We start from the raw sequence: 25377 nt of genomic DNA on the forward strand, positions 1-25377 counted from the left end.
CAAACGAAGCGGCTTTTTAGCTCCTCAAATAGCGACCGTGCTTTCAGCAAGACATAAACTGACCCTAACCTTGTGGTGACTTTGCAAATCAAAGATAATTCTTTAATTAATTGCACAGTCAACAAGAGAGAAATGGACGCTTCTTTTCTATAATGATGATGTGCATCTGGTGGTGCTCTCCTGCTGCCTGAATAAATGGCAGGCCCAGCCTTGTGGTGCTCCGGCGGGGCTTCTGCAATCGGATTACCTCCCCTCCTCCACTGGGCATCGCAGAGCACTCGCTCCTAATTGTGATCCGATCTGATTACTGACCGTGGCTTCTGATCATGCTCCATCCCTTCCCTCATCTGCTTTTCATCTTCTGCATCGCCTCTCTGTAATCGTGACAGACCTGCCCCAAGGCCCCAGGTTATTTCCTATCGGCTTTGGGTGCAAGAGCTTGGGGGATTTTGACAGCTCTGCTTTTCCTAGTGCCATTTCTCTCTCTCCTGAAGCCCTGGCTAGCTGAGATGTGACACTGGCCAAAAACAGGAGCAGTTTCTCCAGGTGCTGGTGGCCCGAGCACTGCCTCCAGGGATGAGGGCCTTGAACCAGCATGGCCTGCATGTGAGGATGCTCTTCACATGGCTCGGCAGGGCCTCCCATGCAGGTACCATACTCTGCTTTCTAAAAATGCTCACGCCAACCATGCAAGCAGCCAGACAGGACTGCCTCGGAGTCCCTGAAGTAAATGCATTTCTTGTTTAACATCTGAGGAGTCAGCCAGCCCTCCTTGCCAGGAAGATGATTAGGCCATCATCTGGGGGCTGGAGCAGAAGAAAGGACTAAATGAAAGAGATGATAAATCCATCTATTCATATTACAGGTCATGAAAGGGGAAGAGCTGGCAAGCACCTGGCATGTAAAAGGCTGGTCTGCAAGTTGGGAAACAAGAAAGAACAGAGCTTGGCTGGAGCTGGACATCTCTGGCAGAGCAAAGAGACCCCATATCCTGAAGCACCACACGTATCCTACCCGGTTATACGGCAAATACTGAATAAAAATAAAATTAATTTTGGCTGTGTTACACGTTCATACCCTGTAGCAGCCAGCTCTGAGCTGTGGTGCTGCATACAGCAACACCACTGGAAATTTCGGAAAGGGAAATTGAACACCGAGTCTGTATTGCTGCTATCGATTACTTTGCTTTCATTTATAAATAATGCCTGGGTGCTTAGGTTGCCAGTTAGGATTTCTAAGACTATCGGGGGTGATATCTCATTCCTTTAGAAAGACTTGGTTTAATGTGTTATACACCATAAGCAGTGTCACTGCAGGAAGAGGCAATACAGCCAGAGAGCCAGAATCGCTCATGTGGAAAAAAAAAAATGAGTTCTTATTTTGTATTGGGAGGAATCTGAGATCTTGTGTCCTTTTTCCCAGGTGAAAACAGAGATAGCTATCTCTGAAAGGCAGTCGCCAAGAGGCTGAAAGAGGTTACGTAGGGAAATGCTGAAGTTTTGAGCTATGGTCCCAGAGCCATATTGACCAAACTGAAAAAGCAAATCCATGCATCCTGACGAGTCCTGATACAGGAGCTAGTGCTTAGCAAAGTACATATCTGATGTGGGAATACACAGGACATCCAGTTCTACCTGGGCACACCCAAACATACGTGCAATGTTCAAGGACCAGTGAGCTTGGTTGATACGAAGGGAATTAAGTACAGGCATTTGCTGTGCTGCTATAGAAGAAAATCCTCCAAGCAGCTGACTTGCCTGTCAAAATCCAGATAGTGTTGGCCCCTTTGAAATGGAGGCTCCCTAAAGTGAGATTTCTGACATTCTCTCACAATCTAAAATAGACACCAAACTCCTGTTTCTACAGTCTCTTTGTTATGAATAATTGTAAGGTCCTTTTCTTTCGCAGGTTATTGCTAGCCAATATGCAGATAATATATCTGTCCGTGTAGGTTCATGTCTCATGTCTGTAGGTTCAGCCTCGTGTGGTAACTGTGCCTGCAATGCAGGGATGTTCTTCCACTGGTTTGTGAGGAAGAATGTTGCCTGGAAAAGCCCTGCTTAACCCATGTTTTAGTCAATGAATGAATGGAGATCTCTGAAAACAAGTTATTTCCCTCCTTTCTTTCCCTCCTGGGGATTTTTATCCTTGCTCTATCCAAGCTGAGATTTGTGCAGTTGTGCTGCCTACCAATCCCCTCTAATAACATTTTAACCCACCTCAAATTAATCACACCTGGCACAGGGATAGACTTGTAAGTATAACCCAGCTCAGGAAAGAGGCAACCAGGTAATGAAGGGAGCAGGAGCAAGTCGGTGCCCTCGCTGCAGAGGGGTTTCAAGGAGAGACCAACCACACCGAGGGGCCCCAGGGAATTTACACATGGGAAGGGGAACACAGGATACAGCCTCTGCCAACTCTGCTCGTCGTGGGGCAGCTTCAAAACCACAGGTGGGCTGTTTGCACTGACATCAAGCATGCATCTGCATGTGGGTGAATTGCCTCCCTGCCTTTCAGCCTCCCAGTAAACTCACAGACATATGAGGTGTGCTGGGTTAGTTCAGTCCAGCTCAGTGTCATTATATCGATGGGATCGGATTTGTTCTTTTGCAAATAGACAGTGCTCAGGTGTCCCTGGCACCCTGCCCTTCCAGAATCAATTGCTGAGTGCTTACAGAGAGCCACTTAAGGAGAAGGATATCTAGTAAAGAGTGAAAAATGTAAGTCAGCTTTCTTTCCCTCTTGCCATGGATTTGCTTCTCTAACAGTCTGTATATATCCTCATAGAGAGGAGGACAGCATTTCTCCTCCACACAGTCCACGTCCCATCATCACGTTAAATAGAAGTGATGGCGTACTGGCTAGTTTCCTAACCTCAAAGCGTGTATGCTGATTTGTCTCACAATATCTCATCAATGTCCTGGAGAAACTGTGGAGTCCACTGAAGGAAATTATGACGGACTGCAGTCACAGAAGGCAGAAGCCAAGTTTTCTGCCACAACCCACCCAAGAGGCAATGCAGCAGCCAGCAATACCTCTCCAGGTACTGTGCTGCTTGCAGGGGGAGGCTTCTCCCAGCAGGAAACAAGGCTTTAGACTTCCTTATTATGAAAGGACATCTGATAGCCCCGATCAGCCTACCAGACAATCTATTATTTATTTATTGGGCTCTAATGGAATTGTATAGCTGCCTGCCCCTCCTGGACGCGTCCTGCTTTGTAAGTCACTCTGTAAGTGACTGACAGGCACCCATAGGATTGTGTTGGACAGATACATTGATTTTACAGGGAGGAGACGTTTCTTAAGTTGAATTCTGTGCCCTCCTCCCCATATCCAGAAAGACAGAACTGGAAGAGACGCAGAGATGCATCAGGACGTGTCAGGATGCATCTCTGCATCAGCAGTCAGGATGATCAAAGGTACCAGGTGGCCTTTGCAACAGGAACCACTAAAGATTTGAAAGGTTTGAAGAAGAGCTGAGTGGGGTGGCATGAGGGGGGTCTGAAAAAACATCAGTGTCTCAGCCAGTCATCCATGGCTGTCTCTTCTAGTCAAAGACTAGAAAACGGGGTAGCAAACGAGCCTGGCAGGCAGCAGGTTTAAAAGAAAGACAAATCCCCGTGCACGTAACATGCGGGTAGTCTGTAGGCTGCCTTGCCAGAGACCTGTCATGTGCTAAAAGTTCACCTGGGCTCAGAAAGCATGCAGAGCTGTTGAAAAGAGTCAGCTCCACTGGCACAGATGGTGGTCTTGACCCTCTGTCCCCTCACTCTCAAAGGGATTAAGGCCATGACAGCCCCTCAAGCAGTTGATGTGACTGAGATGAAAACCCCCAAACTGGCAATTTCAGCACAATGTGTGACTTGAAGGCAGCTGCCATGTCCAGAAACAAGGTCAGGTGCCCTTCCAGAAGCATCCCACAGCCAGCAGCAGGCTCTCAGCAAGGTGGGCAAAGCTGGAGAGGGGCAAACAGCGGTGATGTGAGAAGACACTGGCCAAGCGCAGGTACCTCAAAGCATCTGGAAAAGCAAAGGGCAGAGTAAAGGAAGCAGATAGAAAAGAAGAGAGAAAGCACGAGTAACCGTAGGCTTAAAAAAAAAAAAAAAAAAAGTGTCCATATTAAGATCTTTCTGTGCTTTAGTGATTGAAGCAAAGAGAAATTTTGATTGAATTCTATGAATTTCTGTGTATATATGGTTACAGGCAGAACAAGCCTTAATGTCTTTTCTAAATTGAAAGGAACTCCTCAGACAATTCTCTGGTTTCCTAATTGGAAAGTATCTTGTTGCCTGTCGTAGATATTTGTCATTACATCCTCTCTTACCGTGCTTGTTTCCCTCTGGTTCTGTCGTGCATCATCCCGCTAATTCTTTTTGCAGATAAGCACTATTACATGTTATTACCAAGCTGCATTTCCAGTGTGAAGTCAGACTTTGCTGGAAATAATCTCACAGCGGTGGATTGCAAAGAGATGTACAAAGGGCAGGAGGAGAAATATGAATTGTTAAACTCAAATGGAAAAAAAAAAAAAAAAAAAAGGCACAATCTGCATATATGCAAGTGATTTTGAGCAGCAGAACAAAGCCCCTTGTGCTGTTGAAATCAGTAACCTGGATGATTTTTCCTACTCACTTTCCTTGATACAGAAATAGCATCCAGTACAGGTTGTGAGAAGTTATCACCCTATCTTTAACATCTGATTCACTACCACGATACAGCCTGAGATCTTCATCACAGACTTGTACCTGCAGGATAGTTTTGTTCATCCTGGGTATGTCCTGGAATATAAAGCACAACTACCCGTGTAAACAGAAAAAGGCTGTAAAAATGTTAGGACTGTTTGCTCAGTCTCACTCACTGAGCAAATAAATAAGCTCTTACGATTTCACTGAGAGCACTGAGACCATCATTCTGAACCTGATAGATAAATTTATGATTCGTTTTTGCAGCCAGTTGAAAATCTGTCCATGGAGAAAAGTAATAATACAAGATAAGATCTGTTTCTGGACACGTTTAGGGCTGGGAAAAGCCTGTCTAGAATTATCAGACACGGTCAAGTCCTAAATATGTTTTTGGCAAGTCTTGTGAATGCCCTCTGCCTCCAAGTCTCCATCTGTAAACAGCTCACCAGGGTCTGGCCTTCCTGTAGGGAATATTTTGGGGTCCTGTGTGAGTGGATCTCTGTTGCAGTGTGAGTATGGAGGAGGGCTGTTGCTCACAGTGAGATGTTACATGACCCTGTGATGAACCAGGTCTTGTCTTCTGTTATAATTTCCCCCCCATAGCAGCAGTGCTCTGAGGACTATCGTTATTCAGGCATCTCTCAGTGATTAATGAGGAGGTGAGAATCCTTCTCGAATACTGCCCAAATCATCTGGCAGTGCACAGACTCCTAAATACCAAACCACACAACACCAGCCTCTGGAGGGACTTGCTGAACCTACTGCACATTTCTTACGAATAACATAAAAACACATAAAATAGCATCGTAAACTCTACTTATTCAAAGGGTGTCTTGATTTGTTGCTCCTTTGATATGAGAAACTGACTGAAACGTGACTGGCAGCTGAGATGCGGGACGTGCCACAGGCTTGCCCTGGCTCCCTTTGTTCAAGACCCTTTGCAGGAAGAGCCCTACCCAGCAGGGAGAACATTTTTATCGAGATCTGTACCACGAGCCTCACACGGGGTCCTTCAAGCCATTGGGGTAACCCGAAGGCTCAGTCAGATCTGTTGTTTTCTTTCTGTCTTCGCTCGATGGTCCATGCATACAATTCGACTTTCTGGTGGCGCTGTGTGAGTCAGACAAAAACCATCTTTGCCATTGATCACGCTACGTCTGCTGATCTTAACTCGTATTTCTAGGAAGGAACAAGTCTATTAACAGAGGAGAGAACTAAGAAACAAAATTGGGATACGTTTCAAGAGCCAGGCCAGGTATTCACAAGCATCTCCACAGCTTCCGCAGATAGCAGTAATCAATTCTGAACATCGGGACTTCATAATGGTCCCTCGGGACCTGAAGCTTCATTATTGATTACTGCTGCTGATCCCAGGTAGTCGCATCGATACCAAGACACAGTGCTGCTCACATTCTGAAGCACAGCAATATCCCGAGATGTTCTCGTCTCACAGGAGGACAACAGCTAAACATAAAAGTGCCATAAATGCTCCTAGCCCGTTTTGATGAAGCACTCAGTTTTAGAATGATTTTTTCTGCCTGTCTTCCCTTGAAATGTTGATTCAGCCAGTGTTTGTATTCATGGTATCCCCATTAAAATTGCTTATTGTCTCAGAAAGCACCATTTTCTGTCTTGTAGACCAGCAGCCCAAAGCAGAATGGTTTCCTCTGCAGCCATGTACCTCTTAATGCTAAATAAAAGATCATACCAGAAGACAGCGTAGCTCAGACCAATGGTTTATTAGGTCCACAATGAGGCACACAGATCATTTGATGAAAAAACCTGCTTGTCCTCAGCTCTTGTCCTCAGATTTCTCTCCCCTCGTCTTTTCTTGAGGATCCCTCCTTAGCACTTACAGTCATGCTATCAGGAAAATCCTCTTCATCTTTTCCCAGTTACCAGCATTTACTGGAACAAGAGGAATATTTCTGCCTCTGTTTTTCTGACTGTGCTGTTTTTGCCATTTCCTCACTGATTTAGGCACCGTTTTAAAATGCCTTAGCCTCTCAGCAGGCACTTTTCAGGAGATGTGCAGAGGGAGACCTATGGCACCTTCCAGAGCCATGCCACTGTGTGCTGCTAAGCCCAGAGGACCTGAGGGCCATTTCCCCTTCACTTCATCCTCTTGGGTCAGCCCCACAGGGATGCTGCAGGGAGTGCTTGTGCCTTGGTGCTGCTGTGAGTATGGGTGAAGAGCAGCAAAACAGTCCCTCCAGCATCCCTCCAGCAGCAAGGGGCAGTGAGAGCTGTCTTCAGAAACAACCTGGCCTGAGTTTGGGGTCCCTTGTAGCACATCATGCTTTTCAATAGCTCAGAAGGCTTTGTTTGACACAGTCAAGTATCTCTTTATGCAGTGACTGACTGGAGCCACGCCAATTAAAAGAGCGCCAGTCTGCTGTAACAAGGCCAGGGGGACAGCCGAGCAGCCCCAGAGGGACAGGCAGCAGAGAAGGATGTCTGTACGCTAAAGCGAGCTCATTAGCCACCGAACAGACACTCTGGTTATACTGGAAGGTTATTCCACGTCTTTCCACCTGGCTTCATTTCCCTGTTTTAGCCCGAAAAAATGAAAAGAAAAAGAAAAAGAAAAAGAAAAAGAAAAAGAAAAAGAAAAAGAAAAAGAAAAAGAAAAAGAAAAAGAAAAAGAAAAAGAAAAAGAAAAAGAAAAAGAAAAAGAAAAAGAAAAAGGAAAAGGAAAAGGAAAAGGAAAAGAAAAAGAAAAAGGAAAAGAAAAAGAAAAAAAAAGAGAGAAGAAGAAAAAAAAAGCTAGCCTTTTTAATATAAAGGAAGATATACGTACATACAATTGTGTAAATATATAAATAATACATGGATATATCTATATATACACACCTATATGTTTCATTCTCTCTGTATAAATTATAATAATATATATTGGCACCAGTATTATAATAATAACATTGGCACCAGTAGGGGAAGTAAGGCCTCTGGGGTTTTATGCTGTTAACAAATACAGTATTACAAAGAATGGCAGCAAAAGAGGAATCAGCCACTGATTTATTTATTATTATCACTTTTGGTCACAATGAGCCAAAGAAATCCCTGATAAACTTGCTGAGGACCAGCCTCCTTCCCAGGGGCCCAAAGAAAGGTGAATACACCACCTTGGTTTAAAAACACAAAAAGGAAGGAGCTAGGGAAATACATTAATGTCACTTCAGTGCAGAAGAAGGGGCTACAAAAAGGATTACACAATCAGTTTATTAGGATTACACAATCAATTTATTATATCAGTTTATCAGTTTAAACTGGGAGAGTATTCATGATCCAAGGAATCTCCTCCTCAAAATACACTGTGCATTTAGCGAGGAACAGGTACCTCATTACCTTCACAACATCACTGGCAATGTGCTACTCGTGTTAGTGATAGATTTACCAAATAGCAAAAAATAATACAGATTTCATTGTGGCAATGTACGAGGTACTAAGCCATGAGGCAAATACTTGAATGGCTAAAATTCAGTGGGAAGAAGGGCTCTGAGAAGCAGCAGCGGTATGGGGAACTTGCTGAACAGTGAGTGCACATGAATTTTCAATTTGATAGGGCTGTAAAAAATATGTCCTAAGTCATTTTGAGTGGCTTGTGCTAAGACATCACATTACCAGGCACTGTTCCTCTCTTTGGGCCCGAAACAAATTTAAGTCAGTGGGGGCACTTTCATTGATTTTAGTGGTTTTGTGGTTGCTGATGCCACATCTTGAACAGCATTCAATTTTGGGTGCCTGATTGCCCTCAAGATGCTGACAAGCTGAGAGGAGTTCAAAGGAAAATGGCAATAACAGAGGAGACTTGGTTTCGGAAGCAAGATTGATGAGTTATTAAATTATTAATAGCATCGCTGAGCAATATCTCTACAGTCTTTGAAGCAGGGAATGATGAAGGAAGAAGACAGAAGTGAGGGGAAGCGACGTTCCCAGTAGGAGATTTGTTTCAGACAAACAGTCCACAATGTCCGCATGAAGCTGAAGTGGGAAGAGGTGCACATGGGGCCAGGAGGTCCCCTCCGACATGGAGACCAAGGCTCTGGGACACGGCGAGCAGATTCTGGCTGGAGGGAGAAGCCTGTGGGCAGCTGAGGCTGGCATTACTGCAGGGTGAAATGTAAGGAAGAGAAAATATGGTTAAAGTGGGGTGGGGATAGGGCTGGAGAGCAGGATTTGGGAGGGTGGGAGAGTGGGATGTATGGGAGAGGGCAAAGGGTTTCTGTTCTGGACCTGCTGCACACACGTGCACCTGGGGTTCAGACAAACTTTATATCTTTAGGTTTTAAAGCTATTTGATAGAAAAATCTTGAAGTGAGGCACCAAATTGGATTATTTTGCAGTAGCCCATCAGAATATAAAATGATTTTCCTATAGCTCCGGAACTTTTTTTTGTACCTGCTCCTCAGACCTAACCACACAAGAAGGTAAAAAGCAGAAGCATTAAAAACAAACAACCAACAACAAAAATCCAGCCTCCTGTGGATGTAGGAAGATGTGCCCAGCTTTGAACCCTGCACCTCACAGTGGTGGCCAGAGAGAGACTGGGGTGGGAAGGGACCGGGCCATGGGGATCTATGATATAGATATGTGAAAGGAGAAAGATTACCAGCTGTTCGTGTCTAGTAACGAACCACTAGTAATGAAAAATCCCTGTTAATAATAAGCATCACTCAGTGCTACCCAAAATGTGTGAGACAGGGAGCCCACATGCTTTTAAACTTGTTTTTTTTTTAACAGAGGTGTCCACACGAAGAAGTAGGCTGTGACCTCCCGGGCGGCCTGCAAGGCCACTTGACTGCTTCACACCTCACAAATAATAATAATAATAATAAAAATGTGAAGAGAGAGAGAAAAATAATAAACTAAATGGTTTATTTCAACAAGTGCAAGCAGAAAAAATAAACGTTTGTGTCTCTTTTCGCCGCCGAGGACTCCGTGCGCTGCGCGGTGCTGCCACCCGCCGTGCGGCCGAGGCCCTGCAGCCGGCTCGGAGCAGGCCGCGACTGGGCCCTGTGGGGCACCCGGCGCTGGCTTCGTGTGGAGAAAAAATAAATAAAATAAATAAAATAAAATAAATTCAGTGTTCCCTTCGCGAAAACATCCTCCTGCTGCCAGCCCGGCAGCAGCCCCTCAGAGGGGGGGCCACACAGAGTGAATTGGGATGCAGCGAGACGCTGCAGTGGCCTGAGGGGAGCAAAGTGCCACAGGCTGTGATTGTGCAGATAGAGAAATCCTTTTGGCAAAAATCGATGAGGCCAGGACTGCTGGATATGTTTCATGAGATGCTTCATGTTTCCAAGGACCTCATTACCCTCCATCATTCACAGAACACCACGAGCAGTTAGTTATATGTTGCCTCCACAACACCAGGCATCGGCACTCGTTCACTGTCAGTCTGAAAGGAACATCACTGGGGTTTGCTGGATTTATTTTTGCAAGGTTTCACAGCCGTAATTTCCTTCAGTTTTGCAGGAGGTCGAGTGGGAGTGGAGGGAGCTGGCTGGGCTAATGATGGGTCAGGTCAGCAGCCCTTGGACAAACAGGAGCAGACCAGAAAAGCAGAGGCCAGCCAAGATCCTTCTGAAATACCACAGTGAGCAGTGGGTTAGCCCTGAAGAGAGGCTGCTTTGCCTCTCTCTTTTCCTTTTTTTTTCCACAGCTTTGGTCATGCTGCTATTGTAAGACCAGCATTGCACTTGCCCCTAAACCGACTTGCTCTTATCGCTCGCCCTAAAGCTAGAAACAGTAGGAACATCACAGCTCCAAGATATTTTCGCTGGTTTCTTCCCCTGAATTCCTCAGACTGCAACTTTGATGTCTTTAGTCTCAAATGCAGAACGACTGTTCTCCCCAAATCTTAAAAATGCCAACAAGTTTTCTCTTGTCAAGCTGCAAAACACAAGAGAGCAGCAAATAGAAGGGATAGTTAGTGAAACACACAATGCAGTGGAAAAGAGAGAAGAAAAAGAGAGAAGAAAGACTCTGAAATAAAATTCAGCCCTGGAGATAAAAAACATCCCTCCACACGCAGAGGAAGGGAGCCCAGCGGATGCCTTCCTCCAGGCCCTGCTGCACCACGACAGATTTCCCTTTTGGCATGCTGTTATCAGGACTGAGTGATGTTAATGTTTTACTAACATTGACACTTAGCTCCCGTTTGGTGCCATGCAGACCTACAGCAGTGCAAGCAGGCATGGCTTGCTGTGAGCTCTGCATACGGCAGGCTCAGCCACTACTGTACGAGGTGTGCCATCATCCATTTCTGCTGAGGAGAACATCCCAGAGGGATAGCATCTCAGGCTGGATCTAACATTTAAGGCATGAAAGAGAGGTTCAAGCTTATTAGTCGAGCTTAATGACTGTACAAACCCTCTCTGTACATACAGATTCAGCTATCACTGATCACAGCAGCACTGTTCTCCTGAGCATGTTCTCCATTACTCTTTTGGAAAGTCTGGGCCTCCCCGAGACCAGATTCTGCTTCGCTCACACTGAGGTCAAGCAGGAGAAGAGAAATGCACTCAGCATCCCCAGCACCACCTGGGCTGGGCAGAAGAGCCTGAAGCAACCCCCAAAACCAGTGCAAGCGCTGCTGCCCACCCAGGAGGGGGAATTGGGGCCGTGGTCTCACCCCCAGTCCTGTGCCACACTCTTGTGCGACCTTCCCCCTGCCGCTTGGCCGTCCTTCAGCCCAGCAGCCAGCCCAAGGTCAGAGATGCAGACATTAAATACCAGCTGGGGAAAGCAAACACCAGTCCCCGTGCAAGCAGCCCCGAGTACATTAAACACCTCGCTGCTCTCCGGATGGAGCGCGCATGCCCACCCCCTGGCCATGGCTCTGCAACCAAAGGACAAAAGACTGTAGGATTTTGGCAGAGCAAACAGAGCAGAGCTGGCAGCAAGATGAGGGCATCTGGGCAGTGCACTGGACGCTGATGGGTAGCTCTGCGTGTTTGGTCCTCCCAAATTAGTGGCTGTGAGCCCTTCAGAGAGCCTTTGGAATAACCCTTTCGACAGGCAGTGCTCATTCCCATTCACATGCACAAAATTTCCATGAAAATGCCACAGCTGCACATTGGCTGTGCCCATGGCTCGGCTGTGCCACACGGGTGGCACGTCACGAGATCTCTGCCTTCACCTCTGTGTGCACTGATGTTTCCTGACCCTGATCTCCAGTAAATTGCTTACCCCGGGTTGCTTTTACCTCCACCCACAGGCATCAGTGCCCTATGCTCACAGCCTTCCTTCTCCAGTTTTATATCCACTAAGCATGGCAGGAGATGAGAAGAGGGAGGTTCCTGTGGCCTCCTTTGCAATTCGGTGATTTTTGCAATTAATTAAGGTAAAACCCAGCAGTCATATCTCAGAAAAAAAAAAAAAAAAAAAAAAAAAAAAAAAAAAAAAAAAACCTTGGAGGAAAATCTGTTGCTAGAAATCTTTTCACTCCAAACTTTTCCTTCAGCCTTGCAGAGGAGACACCCAAGTTCTAAGTCTGCAGAGTGCTGGGAAGTCCCCAGGTTCCCCTGGCACATTTCTAAACCCACTCAAGCGAGAAGGTGTGACCCTGGCTGAGCCTCCCCTTGTCACCATCTCTGCCCGGCCACTCTCCATCCCGTGGGGACACCGCACCGGGAGCTCTGCTGCCATCACGTTGATGGTGTCCTCGGCTCTGCCTTTGCCCACCAGACTGGTCGCCTCACAAGCTCGTCTCACTTAGTCAGACCCTGTCATCCCCTTGCCCTCCTCGTGCTTGCAAATAGTGTCCTGGAGGATGTCTGGACTTTATATTTATTTTCTAGCCACTTCTTCCTTTAATTGTGCTTCGAGATCAGGCGAGATTGCACCAGCAAGACTTTCCATTAAGAAACTCCCAGCGATTTCTTCAATAAAATGCAAGTGTCTCCACTCTTATCTGCTGCTGCATCCCTCTCCAAATATTGGCATCCTTCATTTTCACTAACAACTATCTGATATTTCCACTGATTATTTCAAATACTGAAGAGAGAAGCCCTCTCTCTGTGACCACCCGCTGCCATCTGGCCTCCACCCTTTGATTTCCTTCTGTTTTTTAATGTAAACGTGCTTTGTAATTTCTTGCTTTTAATATAAGTATGTATTTAATTTATGCACAAGTTTAAATGAGCTGTCTAGCTCGTTACAAAATAAGGATATAATTCAATGACTCTGATTTTACTTACGCTGTTGTATTAATGTGGTTAACGCATTTATGTAATTTGCATTTTGGGTGCTTCCAGTCAGAGCAGATTTCCACCTATAATAATTTTCCCACTTATCCTTACCTATTCTGTAGATGCTGCTGTTAACTTTGCGTGTTTTCGTTTGCAATTTCCAATGAACTTTTCTAACTCCAGCTTAGAAATAAGGAGCTTTAACCCAAGTCACCCACTTAGGTCACTGTGTGTCCGTGCGGCTCACGGTTCCCTGTGGCATCCCAAGGCTCTGCCTCCCTGAATACCGTTGAGTGTTGCACTGCTGAAGCATCACCTTTCTGCAAGCAGCGTCAAAATTTACTTTTCCTTCTTTTTCTTCCTAAAATTAACTCCACATCTAGTGACTCCCCTCCGTAGGATTCACCAGGATGGCTACTGCTCCACACAGAAAGGCTGAGGTCATGCTGAAGACCCGCTGTTTTCCTGCCTGCTTTACCTCCAGGTCCTTCACGTCTTTGTTATCCTTTCCAAAACTGCTTCGTAGGAGCCTTGACAATCCTTTTAACCTCTGCATAAGTGCTTGATTTCCTTTTTTTTTTTCAGGCCACTGCCCAATCTCCTTGTCTTATTTTAACATTTGTCCTAAATATCGGTCAGCTCGTGGTGTGATGACTAAATGCACCTTTTTGCTCATCCTCCTCCCATTTCTATGGGAAATACAAGCTGGACAAATGTCTGGGGCACTACTCCAGGCAGGCCAATACTCTGATTTAAAAGGGAGGAAGTCCTGCCCCTGCTGAATTAAAGGGCAATCAGAACTGGAGTCAGCATCATCAGAGATCGCATGTTAAGTGTTATCTTCAATTCCCCAGCTCTGAAATGTGGCAAATACTATGGGAAACAGTCAGTTTTGGCCCAAGTCACCCCACTGCAATCCCGTATCTCTGAGCAGAGTGTTATGGGTTGTAGTGGGAGAGTTGCATACAGTATTTGCAGGTCAATTAAAAAAAAAAAAAAAAAAAAAAGGAAAAAAAAAGTAGTAAAACCAGAGAGAAATAATTTCTCCTTCTCTTTATCTGCTTAGATAACCGCTATCACACCGAGTAAATCTCGAGCCCTGAAGGCACTCTGCAAAATGCGTAATTCTGCCGATCTACGGAGGTGGCCAAGAGAAAGTAGAAGGGCATTTGATAGGAGCCAACTTTCCTGCGGCAGCCTGGCCACCCAGTCGTTATCAGCACTGCTTATAAAGAACTGTATCTGCTGCAGGTTAATAGCCGTGGGCAGGGGCTTTCACTGGTCTAGGAAGTAATCTCGTTGACCTTCAGCAGAGCAGAAGGTATAAAAACCAAAGGAGTTCCCTTGGGCAACTGTTTGGGCACCCCTTGTGTTTCTCAGCTTCAGAGGAGGACGTGTTTGGGGGAAATTCGGTGACAAAATGGCAACTTTAAACGAAAAGAAGACCTGCAGCGAACGGATGGAGAATTTCCGTCGTTTTGTCTGGAATCCCGAAACGAAGCTGTTCATGGGAAGGACCTTGATTAACTGGGGTACGTTCCCACGCACAGGGGTCTCCTCTTCCTTCGGTACCCTTAGAAAACTTGCAGGGGGAGGGAGCATTGTACTGATATGGGATATAATGTGCTGATGGATAGATTTTTTTCCTAATCGTTGCAAACATCAGTTCTCGTATATGCTTGGGCTGGCTGGTGCTAACGCCATGGCAGCAGCTTCTTCTCCAGACCTAGCTGGGGAACTGTGAGAAAATGTTTTTTGTCCAGTTCTCTGGAAATGCATTTTGTTATTCTGAATTTCCCTTCTAAATTGTTGTCTGTTTAGCAAATCTCCTCTGCTATCATAGCGGGCTAATGCATATTTCAGCTGAGTCTCCCTCTCCACAGCCAAACTTGTGTCTGCAACAACGATGTGTTTTATGAGCTATGTTTTGAGAAGTGCAGCTCTGAACACTTCAAAGAGGGTCCCTGCTCTTCCCACAGACCCTAAGGGTAGCTGCAAGCTCCCAGAAGGTTTTTATTTTTATTTTTATTTTTTTTTTCTGGTGGGAAACTTGTGAGTGCAGCTTATGGGCCATTCTTGAGAACAAAAATCAGACCAAAATGTGAACCTTTCCTATTTGTGTCTACATTACACACACAGATACAGAAACAGAGCATTATCCTAAGTCTTATGCTGTAACGAAATGGCAAGACGCTGCGTTTTGCTGAAGGTGGTTTCGGATGACAGAGACGATACAGGTCTCAAATCAGCACACCCGAAATACTGCACTCCCTGATCCAAAGAGCACAAGCAGCAGCTTGTCTTTGTTGATGAAATACGTCGGCTTTTTCGCTTAGTCTGTGCATTATAAGGGGCTGAATGCTCTACAGGGAGAATTTCACCTCCTTTTTCCCCCAGTGTGGATCAGCCTCTACTACCTGGCCTTCTACGTGGTGATGACCGGGCTGTTCGCGCTGTCCATATACTCCTTAATGAGAACGGTGAACCCGTACGAGCCGGATTATCAAGACCAGCTGAAGTCCCCAGGTACAGCCGCTGCCCAAACCATCCCTGCAAAACTTAGCCTCATCCTGAAAACACTTTATCAACTTAAAGCCCCAAGCACTGGGAGGGTCTGGGGGTGTTCTGAGAGATACGGAGGCCGGGCACGAAGGCTGTTGTCAATTTAAGCAAACTAACGGGTGCCCGGCACCTCTGCTGCTTTGCCTTCCCTTACGAAGGTGTAACGTTACGCCCGGACGTGTATGGGGACAGAGGACTACAGATCTACTACAACACATCGGAAAACAAAACCTGGGAGCGACTGGTGACGACCCTTCAAACCTTTCTGACAGGTATAAGAAGTGGTGAGGTTTCCTGCCTCACGTTGAAGAAACGTGCTGTCACGTCTCCCTTATCACACCCCAGCGCCTGTATCTCCCTCACCACATCCCTTCTCCCTGTAGAAGCTGCAGCCTGATTTTGGGCTGTGTAACTTCTTCAGGGAGGAATGTTTCTTTCTTCTTTCACGAATCTAGCCTATACCCCTGCTGCTCAGCATCTGAACATCAACTGCACAGGTGACAAGTACTTCATCCAGGACACCTTTGATGGGCCGAATAACACAAAGCTGTCCTGCAAATTTACATCAGATATGCTTCAGAACTGCTCTGGCATCACAGATCCTACTTTTGGATTTCCAGAAGGAAAACCCTGCTTTATTATAAAAATGAACAGGGTAAGTACAGCCTCGGACTGCAGAGAAGAAACAATTAGTTGAGAGCCACCAGGTCTCATGATTCTCCACCGGGGAGCTGCTCTATAGCCTGCTGCCCCTGTGGTTCTCTCCTGCAATACACAGATCCCGTGGCTTCAGTTAAAGTGTGAAGATGGAGCCATAAATAAAGTGATTTCAGAGATGTGCTTCTTGCACACCTTATTTCTCCAACCTGCAAGGAAAATCTTTTTCCCCAAGGAAAGTTTTTGCTTGCTGCATGCCAGCCAGGGCAGGAGAAATACATGTTTGCAGTGCTCAAGGGACTTTACTTCCTTTTGCTCATGCTGCCACAGGGCACGACCCTACTATTTTGACAGGATCAAATGGACTCGAGAGTTTCTGCTCAAGCCAAGGCTTCCTAGCAAGAGAGATAATGACAGGCACAGCTGCTTTGTAATTTTCACCCAACTACCTGCTTTAAGGGACACCCAACTGCCTGGGTTTCGGAAAGAGCAACCCTTGCATGCAGGTGATGAGCTGGACTTGCCAGGAGGTGCAGCACTACACAACCTGGGTGGGTTAAAGCACTGATCAGCCCGGGATGCACTGTCCTGACTCCTAAATATCAACCCAACAAGTTTTTTCCATGCTGGATACCTCAAATGAGCCGATCAGTTTGTCAGTGCCTTGTGCAGAAACACATTAAGCAGCACCTGAAGCTCAGTTAACCATTTGTTCACTTTTCCCTCTCAAAACAAATTCCAAGATGACCAAACGTGTGCTTTCTGTTTCAGATTATCAAGTTTTACCCCGGTAACGGCACTGCACCAAGAGTGGACTGCACATACGTGGTAAGTGCGTAAGGCCTGGGCTCAAAGGTTTCAAGCACTGCAGGTCTGAGGGCAAGCTGTGACAGAAAGGTCACCCTGCACCTCTGGAAATCGGGTCATTCTGGCAAAGCGCAGCAGGAATGTTCTTAGTGCTGGGCAATTTCTGGCACCAGCAGGCATCCTAAGAACATAAAAAAAAAAGAAAAAAAAATGTTTTCTTTTAAACCACCTAAAATTGTTTTTCCATGCTGCAGGAAAAACACAGAAACGTTTGCTATTTGGTTTCCTCTCCCAGTAGTGAAGCTTATGAATCAGAGCAACTCCTGCAGGCTTTCTGCAAATTTCAGCAGATCCTAATTCATTGAGTTCCCAACTGCTACAAAAGACCACTTGGCTGTTTCTCTTGGCAATAGTAACAGCAGGAGATTTCCACTTTTATTTGAAAAATAAAATTGGCACTAAACAGACTGCTGAACTCGCGCTTTAATACACACTCTGCAGCGTTTAACAGCAATAAAACATTTGCACAGGGCTGGCCAACAAATCCCCTCTCTTGCTTTCACAGGGCGATGAGTCTCGCCCGCTGGAGGTGGACTACTACCCAGCGAACGGCACCTTCAACCTGCACTACTTCCCTTACTACGGAAAAAAGGCACAGGTGGGTGCTCATTTACGTCAGCTTGGGTTTTCTTCATCTGTGAATCAGATGAAATGCCCGTCTGATCGTTTCTGTGATCTTACGTGAACTGGAGAGAAGGTTAATTTCAAGAGTTTATTTTGAAACCATAAAATTAAAGTACCCATTGTTTTGTTTTGTTTTGTTTTTTCTCCTAGCCTACTTACAGCAATCCTCTGGTAGCTGTGAAATTTCTCAACCTTACAAGGAACGTAGAACTCAAAATAGTGTGCAAAATCATTGGAGCTGGGATTACCTTTGACAATGTTCATGATCCCTACGAAGGAAAAGTGGAATTTAAATTGAAAATAGAAGACTAAGCAGCAGCAGCAGCAGCAGAGACACTTCTGAAAGACATCTGTAAAGAGTGACTTACCTGTTACCGCATTCACTCGTATTTATTTTCTATGATTTCCAGATAAATTGACTCAAATTGCAGTGAAAATAGACATTTTCTACTGAAAGGCAACCCATGTAACTAAAAATCAAGATACCACTTTCCGTGCGCGAAGGAGATAGGGATCACCCTGCATGTACATAGCTCGCTTGTGCCTCCGTGCAAATACTTGTGCAAAACAAGTTTCCTCTAAACCCAGCAGGTGTGTCCTCAAAGAAAATAAGCACAGGATCAAAATACCATTTTCATTTACTTTTCAAACCGTAATAAATAATTGATGTAAATACTAAATATTGTAGAAATAATTAGGATAGCTAGAAAAAAAGTTTGAAATAGCACAATGTAATACAGTTCTCAATCTGTCTTGTACAAGGTGTTTAAATTATAAAGGGGTAAGTAGCAAAATTATCTGTATCCCCATACATTTTTATTTTTTTGTACTAGTCAGCTAAGCCAGATTTTTTTTTAGTTGACAAATCAATGGCTGCAAAAGAAGTGAACTTGAAACCGGCCTCCAGGCTACAGCTTCTATTGTACCTACCACTTGTCATTTTTGTCCAACAATAAAAACGCTCGGTAAGACTGTAACACCCGGTTACGTCCAGGAGAACTGTGTTCATTTAGCTGTTAGGGGCTGTTGGTTTTGTTTGCTTCCCCTCTCCAACCCTCCCAGTAGAATAGCTTTATAGGGCTTGCTGGGTTACCTGGAATAATCTGGAAAAATGAAAATGTTAAAATTAAATCTTTAAATGAATCGAAAACTTTAGAGGTCTAGCCCTAACAAACAATACAAAGACACAGGGCTGCTGTGTCTGTAGAGTATATTTATCTTAGATGAAGCCCAGGTTGCTTCAGCCGAAGAACAAACATTACACAGAAAAGAAATCCGACAGAAGAAATCCTTCATTGCCTGGGCATGTTAGAAAGATGGGAAAGGAAAAACCTCACCATTACGACAGTGACATTCTGACACCCAGCTTGCAGAAAGAATCCGGTTGAAGGGGAGTATTTGAACTTCAAAACCAGAAGGGTATTTGAGCCTATTCTTAAAAAAAAAAAAAAAAAAAAAAAAAAGCATTCTGCATTTCAGAAACAATAAGAAAATGCATCCTCATATAGGATTTTTTTCCCCTGTCCTTCTATATTTCAATTTTTACTGGGTCTTTGCCTCTCTTTTAAAAAACTGAATGAAAACCAATTTTGTATCCTTGCTGGAACACAGGTCTCCTCCTCCTGCACATCTTTCCAAAATAATACAGAGAACCATGAAGCAATAAAATATTTTTGATAACCAAAATAGTAATTTGTGCTCAAAAGTAATTCGAGGTTGTCTGCAAGCAGAATGTTGAAATATTATTATAAATATATCACAGAGAACTGTCCCCCTGCTGTCTCTAACACGGGCAGGTTCTCTGCTTGACCGTATTTGATTCAGCTTCTACAACCTGCACGCTGGAATCAGGCGATGCAGTATTAGAAGCTCACATTTTAGTGCACTACAGCACAGCACAGGAAGAGGCTGAACAGATTTCCCACCTACCAGTATCTGTACAGCCACAGCTTCAGAATTACAAGCTACAACCTTACAGAAAGGCCTTTGATGGGACAAACGTAAGGAGAAGACAAGCCTGTCCCCGTGTTGAACTGAAGGTGATGCATTCTGCAGTCAGAAACTCTGTACGCAGGTCCTCCAGGTCTGGTTCTTTAAGAACAATGATTTTCACTCTGAAGTTGGATTTAACTTACAGTCGTCTGAGAGGATTCTCTTTCTTTACTGGAATTACAGGTAACAGCAACGCAGAGCAAGGTTTGTGGCTAGCATAGTTGAAGTGGACATCTGTGAATTGATCTGGGTTTAATTAATATGAGCTTGCCTAGAACCCAAATCTAATTGTACTTAAACAGCAGAACCGAGAGCATGCAGGTATTTTGTAATACTGCAATAGCACAGCCCAACAGAACGCGCAAGCATTTCATGTAGCAAGCAATGTAGCCATCAAAGCAGCAAAGAAAAACTTGTACAGTTGTGCTTTGGAGACATCCAAGCGACAGAATTGATGAGACCAAAATGAGGACAGGAAGGAAAAAGGGCCGGACGTCCTGCCCCAGGCACAGGAGGGTGACCAGCAAAACCAGAAGCATGTTGAGGAACAGGGAGGAGCTGAAACTCTGCTTTCTGCCGGTGGGGTAAGCACCAGCAGGGAGCGGGGAAAGATGCAGACAGACAGACTGTCCGCCTGGTTCTGGGTGCTCTGGGGAAGGAGCTCTCTGATCACCTGAAGGACTAGAGAGAACTCAGCACCAGCTGTACAGTAGCAGCTGCTGCACAGCCACAGCTAACACAGCGTCCAGTTGTAATAGGCTGAAAGCTTTATGGAAGTAGCAGTTGTGATTAATTATAAGCAAGAACTAGCCATTAGCACAATGTGTATTGCTATTGAATGAATTCAGTCATTTTGAAGTTTAAAACTAGCCCCATTTATCAGTCTTTTAAGCACTCCCACTGCAAGTCCCTAATTCCTTGAAATATATACATGTGCACACAGAAGTACATATATATATATGTAATATACCTGCATTCAGCTACAGCATTAGAGATACTTGATTATTGATACTTTTAACCAATACAAATGGGGAAAAAAAAAGCTGTCAGGCTACACGACTCTTTCTTTGATTAGACACTGAAGCAGTGGATTTCAGAACTAAATACATATTTTAAAAATATATATAAACTCCTGAGTTTAACTGGATGTTGATCAACGAGAGACCCTAGGAGCAAAGGCAGTTAGTTTGTGCTCAGAGAGAGGGACAGGTAGTGGTGACACCAGAGAGGATGGCTGTCAGTGATGGGCTGCCAGTTGCAGCTGTGCAACAGAGATGGGATCCATTGGGGGAAAAGACATAGGGAAGATAGCACCATTGGCATAAACACCAGTCTCTGTTCTTTATTCTCTACCACACAGAAAGGTTTGGGTTGGAAGGGACCTTAAAACCCATCCAGTTCCAACCCCCTGGCATGGGCAGGGACACCTCCCACCAGCCCAGGCTGCCCAAAGCCCCATCCAAGCCTGGCCTTGAGCACTTGCAGGGATGGGGCACACCTGACAAGGGATTTCTGGGCATTCTGTCTTTATCACAGCAAATACGTAATCAACAATCTTGATTTTCTCTGGCTAATGTTTTGCTCATTGGTGTTGGCACACTTTCTCCAACCTGTAGCAAGAGGCAGGCATGGCCAGGTGAGCACCACAGTAATGCCAGGTGAGCTACTGGTAAAAAACAAAAAAAAAAAAAAAAAAAAACAACAACAACAAAAAAAAGCTGTTAGAAGTAGGAAAAGCCTGTGCATATCTATTGCCCTCCTCCAGCTTCACCTGCATTTCTGCTTGGAAGCCTCATCGTAAGGCAGGTGGTCTTCACTTCCACCTGCTCAGCTAACTACCTTTCTTATCATAGGAGCTTGGTAACTTCTGATGGTTTCTGAAGATCAGCCAAGCTTCCATTCATCTTTTGCTGAGTCTTCGGTATGCAGGCAAGCCAGATGAGCCATTTGTAGGACTGCTCACAAGACTGGTATGTGTGATTTTCTAACTTCTTTTTTTTTTTCCTAACACTCTCAATATGGTAACTCAGGCTGGAAGGGACTAGAGCACTCCCGATGTGCAATCCCTACTCAGCTGTAAGGTCAGAGTCTAGCTTGCTTCATGCTTCTATCCTGTCCCACCTTTGAAAACCCTAAGGGTGGGAGTCAGCACTCTCTCCAGGCAACTTTACTTACTCACCCAACATCCCTGTACAGTACTGCCTTCCTCTTTTCATGTAAATCTTGAATCATACCTCAGAGACTTAGAATATAAGGAAAAACTGGAATAATCCTCTTGGACTGTCAAAAGGTGCTTGACAACTATCGTTGGGCTCTGCAGATAAAAATCGCCATTCACTGCCAAAAAGAATTTGAAGCAGCTGACCCACCTGCTACAAGAACATGGCTTCTAGCATCAGCACTGCAAGGAATGACACATCTTTAGTTAGAAGCAAAACATTCAATTAGCCTTCCCCTAAAAAGAATTTTCCAGGTCTGGAAAATTAAGTAATTTTCTTGGTTCGCTTATATTACTATAGGGTTTGATACAATTACAAAGTGTTCACTGCGTTATCAACTGATCCAACATCCTTTACCAACATCCTTTTTACCACAGAACATGTGTCAGGGCATAATCCCTCAGAGAGAAAAAACATAACATTCCTCATATTTAGCCCAGGGTTTAAGCACATGGAGGAGCCCCTACCACAGACCCTAACTTGTTACTCTAATTTGTCTTTGCAGCAGCTCCCTTTGCAGAAGCATTTAAGCCTGACTCTGGCAGTGGCCTGAGAGAGCAACATTTCAGTAACCTGTGCTTTGAAGTGAGAGCAGAGAGTGATGTACCAAAAAGATATATGGAAAATATATGAAGACTTGCTTTGAGAACACGGGAATGTACAACAGAAAGCGAGGACAGAGGAATATGGGATGAAGAGTTAAGACAGCAAGCGTGGGGTTTTAAAGAGAACTGCTGGATTAGAGTATGGCCTGACATTCTGAGGAGCAACGGGATTGAAGTAAGGAGACATGAAAGAAGAGAGTACACAGTGTATGATAGTGGTCTTTGCATCATAAGATATCAAGACCTACAAGGACAAATTGCTAAACTACAGCAAAAAGGCAGGAAGCCCTATGTAGCGCAGAAGCAGTATCCTGAGACAGTTAATTCTAGGTCTTGTGGCGAGAGGAAGTGAAATGTTCTAAAATTACCCTAAAATTAGAAAAACCACAGAGCTTGTTAAAAATGCCCATGCGCGTTTTATTAATAAAAACTAACAGTGCCAAGGTTAAACAAGTCAAACAATTATAGTCTCTTTATATTCCATAAAATATTACAGAAAAGTTTATTTGTGTTTCAATAAAAAGACTACTGTCTTAGAATAGGCAGCTGACAGTATTTGTGCAGTTAATTGTTTGTGAATAGATTTAAAAAGACTACCACCTGCCCTGAAATTCCTTTTATAAAAATGAACTATTAAAAATGATTGACAAATTTTGAGTTAAAAAACTTAAAACATTCTCTATATTTAATTTCAACTTTATAATAGATTACAGGAAGATGCTTATGAAACAAATACAAACATTTGTTTCAGTACATGTCTTTATATGATAGACTTATAAGTATGTAAACAACTATATAATAAAAAGTTTCCAAAGTCTGCCTGTAAGAAATCAGGCAAATTTTACCATAAGCAATAAATCATTCCAAACCTTCAAGACATTTTATATAGCTGCACCAACTGGCAGTAAACATTTGCCAAAAACTCTGTAATTCATGTCCCAACATACAGTGACAAGTATATAAACTTGATGGAATCATAATGTTAGATATAATTTAAGGGAAAATAAGTTCACAACAACATTTCTGGAATTTAACATGTAAAAAAGTAGGACGTATCTTTCTTGTTTGGTTCTTTGGACACTGCATGGTTAACAAAAAAAAAAAACACTACTACATTAGCTCACTATCCCTCAAAAAGTGGTATAATCAAAATACACTCCAAATAAATTGCCATTCAGTGTATTCATTTTCCACAGAAGGATAGCATTTTATTTCTCAATGATGTGTCTACAATTTCTTTAGCAAACTTAGCAAGAACATTTGGGGCAAAATCCATTTTCCTTCAAGTAAAAAAAAAAATAAAAACAAAAATAAACCAAAACCCCCTAAAACGAGTAAATAAAGGCTCTGCATTAACACACTGGTATCAAAAACACACATCCACACCACATTTAAAAATATCCTACATAAAACAATCCTTGTTTGCTTATCAGAGGTGCAATTTCTAAACTCAGAACTGCTTACCAACATTTTTCTTGAGGGACGGGGCAAAGTAATTTGAGACTTCTCTCCCTAGAACAATTTATTCCTGAAGCTTGCTGAATTTTAACAAAAAATAGTCTACAAGCAAAGGGCATCAGTCGTCATCATCGTTTTCATTAAAATCATCATCGTCGTCATCGTCATCCCCTACGTAAGAAACTGGTGTTTCAACTCTGGAGCCACTGTACTGAGATCCATTGGAACTCGTAGCCAACATCCCATCTCCACCATTGGAAAAGTCACTGGAAAAAGAAAAAAAAAACAGTTGGCATTGCTTAACAATTTTTTCCAGTTTGCTGTGCTCTTAACCATTATCACATATCTGCTCCATTCCTGTAACAGATCTGCCACCTCTACTTTGTAAATTGTCTTTAACATAGGTCTTAGTTGCTTCTCAAAAGCTCTAACAGTAATTTAGTAACATTTGATTCTAACAGTTGAAGTAATTTTGAAATGTTTCTTACTATGTTTGTTATATTAAACTCCATGGAACAATGAAATCCTTTCACAAGTGCTTTACAAGCATGTTTTTCAGATTTCTTTCAAGGCATATTTACTTTTAAGAGTAAGCAGCTATCTAAGGCCCAAAACATTTTTATGTAGCGCCAGACAGTTGCATCACAAGTGAATCGTGTCATCCAGAAGCACTAATCTTGATTTGGAAAGTAAAGAATTCATAGTTTCTCCTGGTTAATTCCTTGTTGTTATATGGCCAACTACCATGCTGTATTATTAAACTGTGTATTTTTATCCTCACTGTGCTTTTCTAGTTTTAAGAAAAACTCTTTAGCATCTTCAATTTTTATCCCCTGTAAGAGTACTATAAGTTTGCCTCTTAGAATAGCAAGTACATTTAGAACATTCACCTTCTTACTTAAATACATTATTTTCCCCCCATAATACACACACATTGTAGATATGGTCTGATATTTCTTGGTCCTAGAGAAATTAACTGTATTCAGAAGAATTTTATTTCTAATAGTCAGTACATTTCTGCCTCCATCATTAGTTGCTATTTTGCTACTCTTTTTATTACCAAGTTTCACATTCTTAGTTAAGATCAGTGAAAAATCCTTTTACTGAAAATCACTGAAATGGCATTTCTAACTTGACAGATACTCATAATTTTTTCAAAAACACATTTTAGTGATTTTTAATCCAGTTAACACGTATAATCAGCCATGCAGTCTTCTTGTGTTGAACTAACTCAAAGGTTTGGACATCTATCTTTACACAAATTCAAAGTACTTTCAGTAAAATTATATTCCTGTTCTTTAAACTTGAATAAATTAATCCTGTGCTTTGTTTTGAATTATTTGATTTGAAATTGGTGGCAAACTAGCTAACCGTAATTAACCAAGCACATCCCACCTCCTCTCTTTCCACTACTGGCAGAATAACAAGCACCCCAGTTTTTGAAGTACTTCTCTGAAGAAGACAGTACCTTCTCTCTTCTGCTTTTCTAAACATATTTTGTCACAATTCTCACTGA

At 43.6% G+C, this 25377-nt stretch overlaps 2 protein-coding genes across 4 annotated transcripts in view; one reads left to right on the forward strand and one right to left on the reverse strand.

Moving 5' to 3' along the window:
* The first annotated feature begins 14297 nt into the window (after positions 1-14297).
* Positions 14298-17899, forward strand: ATP4B (ATPase H+/K+ transporting subunit beta). The gene is made up of 7 exons (XM_032208279.1): positions 14298-14409; positions 15275-15403; positions 15598-15711; positions 15895-16094; positions 16868-16924; positions 17469-17561; positions 17738-17899. The coding sequence occupies exons 1-7, from the start codon at positions 14298-14300 to the stop codon at positions 17897-17899; spliced, it is 867 nt and encodes a 288-aa protein (XP_032064170.1).
* A 4913-nt stretch (positions 17900-22812) lies between these two features.
* The window catches only part of TFDP1 (transcription factor Dp-1), a 40903-nt gene continuing 38338 nt past the window's right edge, over positions 22813-25377 (reverse strand). For all 3 annotated transcript variants that reach the window (XM_032207356.1, XM_032207357.1, XM_032207355.1), the window contains exon 12: positions 22813-24127. In XM_032207356.1, coding sequence (XP_032063247.1) covers positions 23980-24127 — 148 coding nt within the window. In that variant the 3' untranslated portion in view covers positions 22813-23979. The remainder of the gene's footprint in view (positions 24128-25377) is intronic.

The sequence above is a fragment of the Aythya fuligula genome, chromosome 1 (genome assembly GCF_009819795.1).
Source record: "Aythya fuligula isolate bAytFul2 chromosome 1, bAytFul2.pri, whole genome shotgun sequence".
In the NCBI taxonomy this organism is placed as follows: domain Eukaryota; kingdom Metazoa; phylum Chordata; class Aves; order Anseriformes; family Anatidae; genus Aythya; species Aythya fuligula.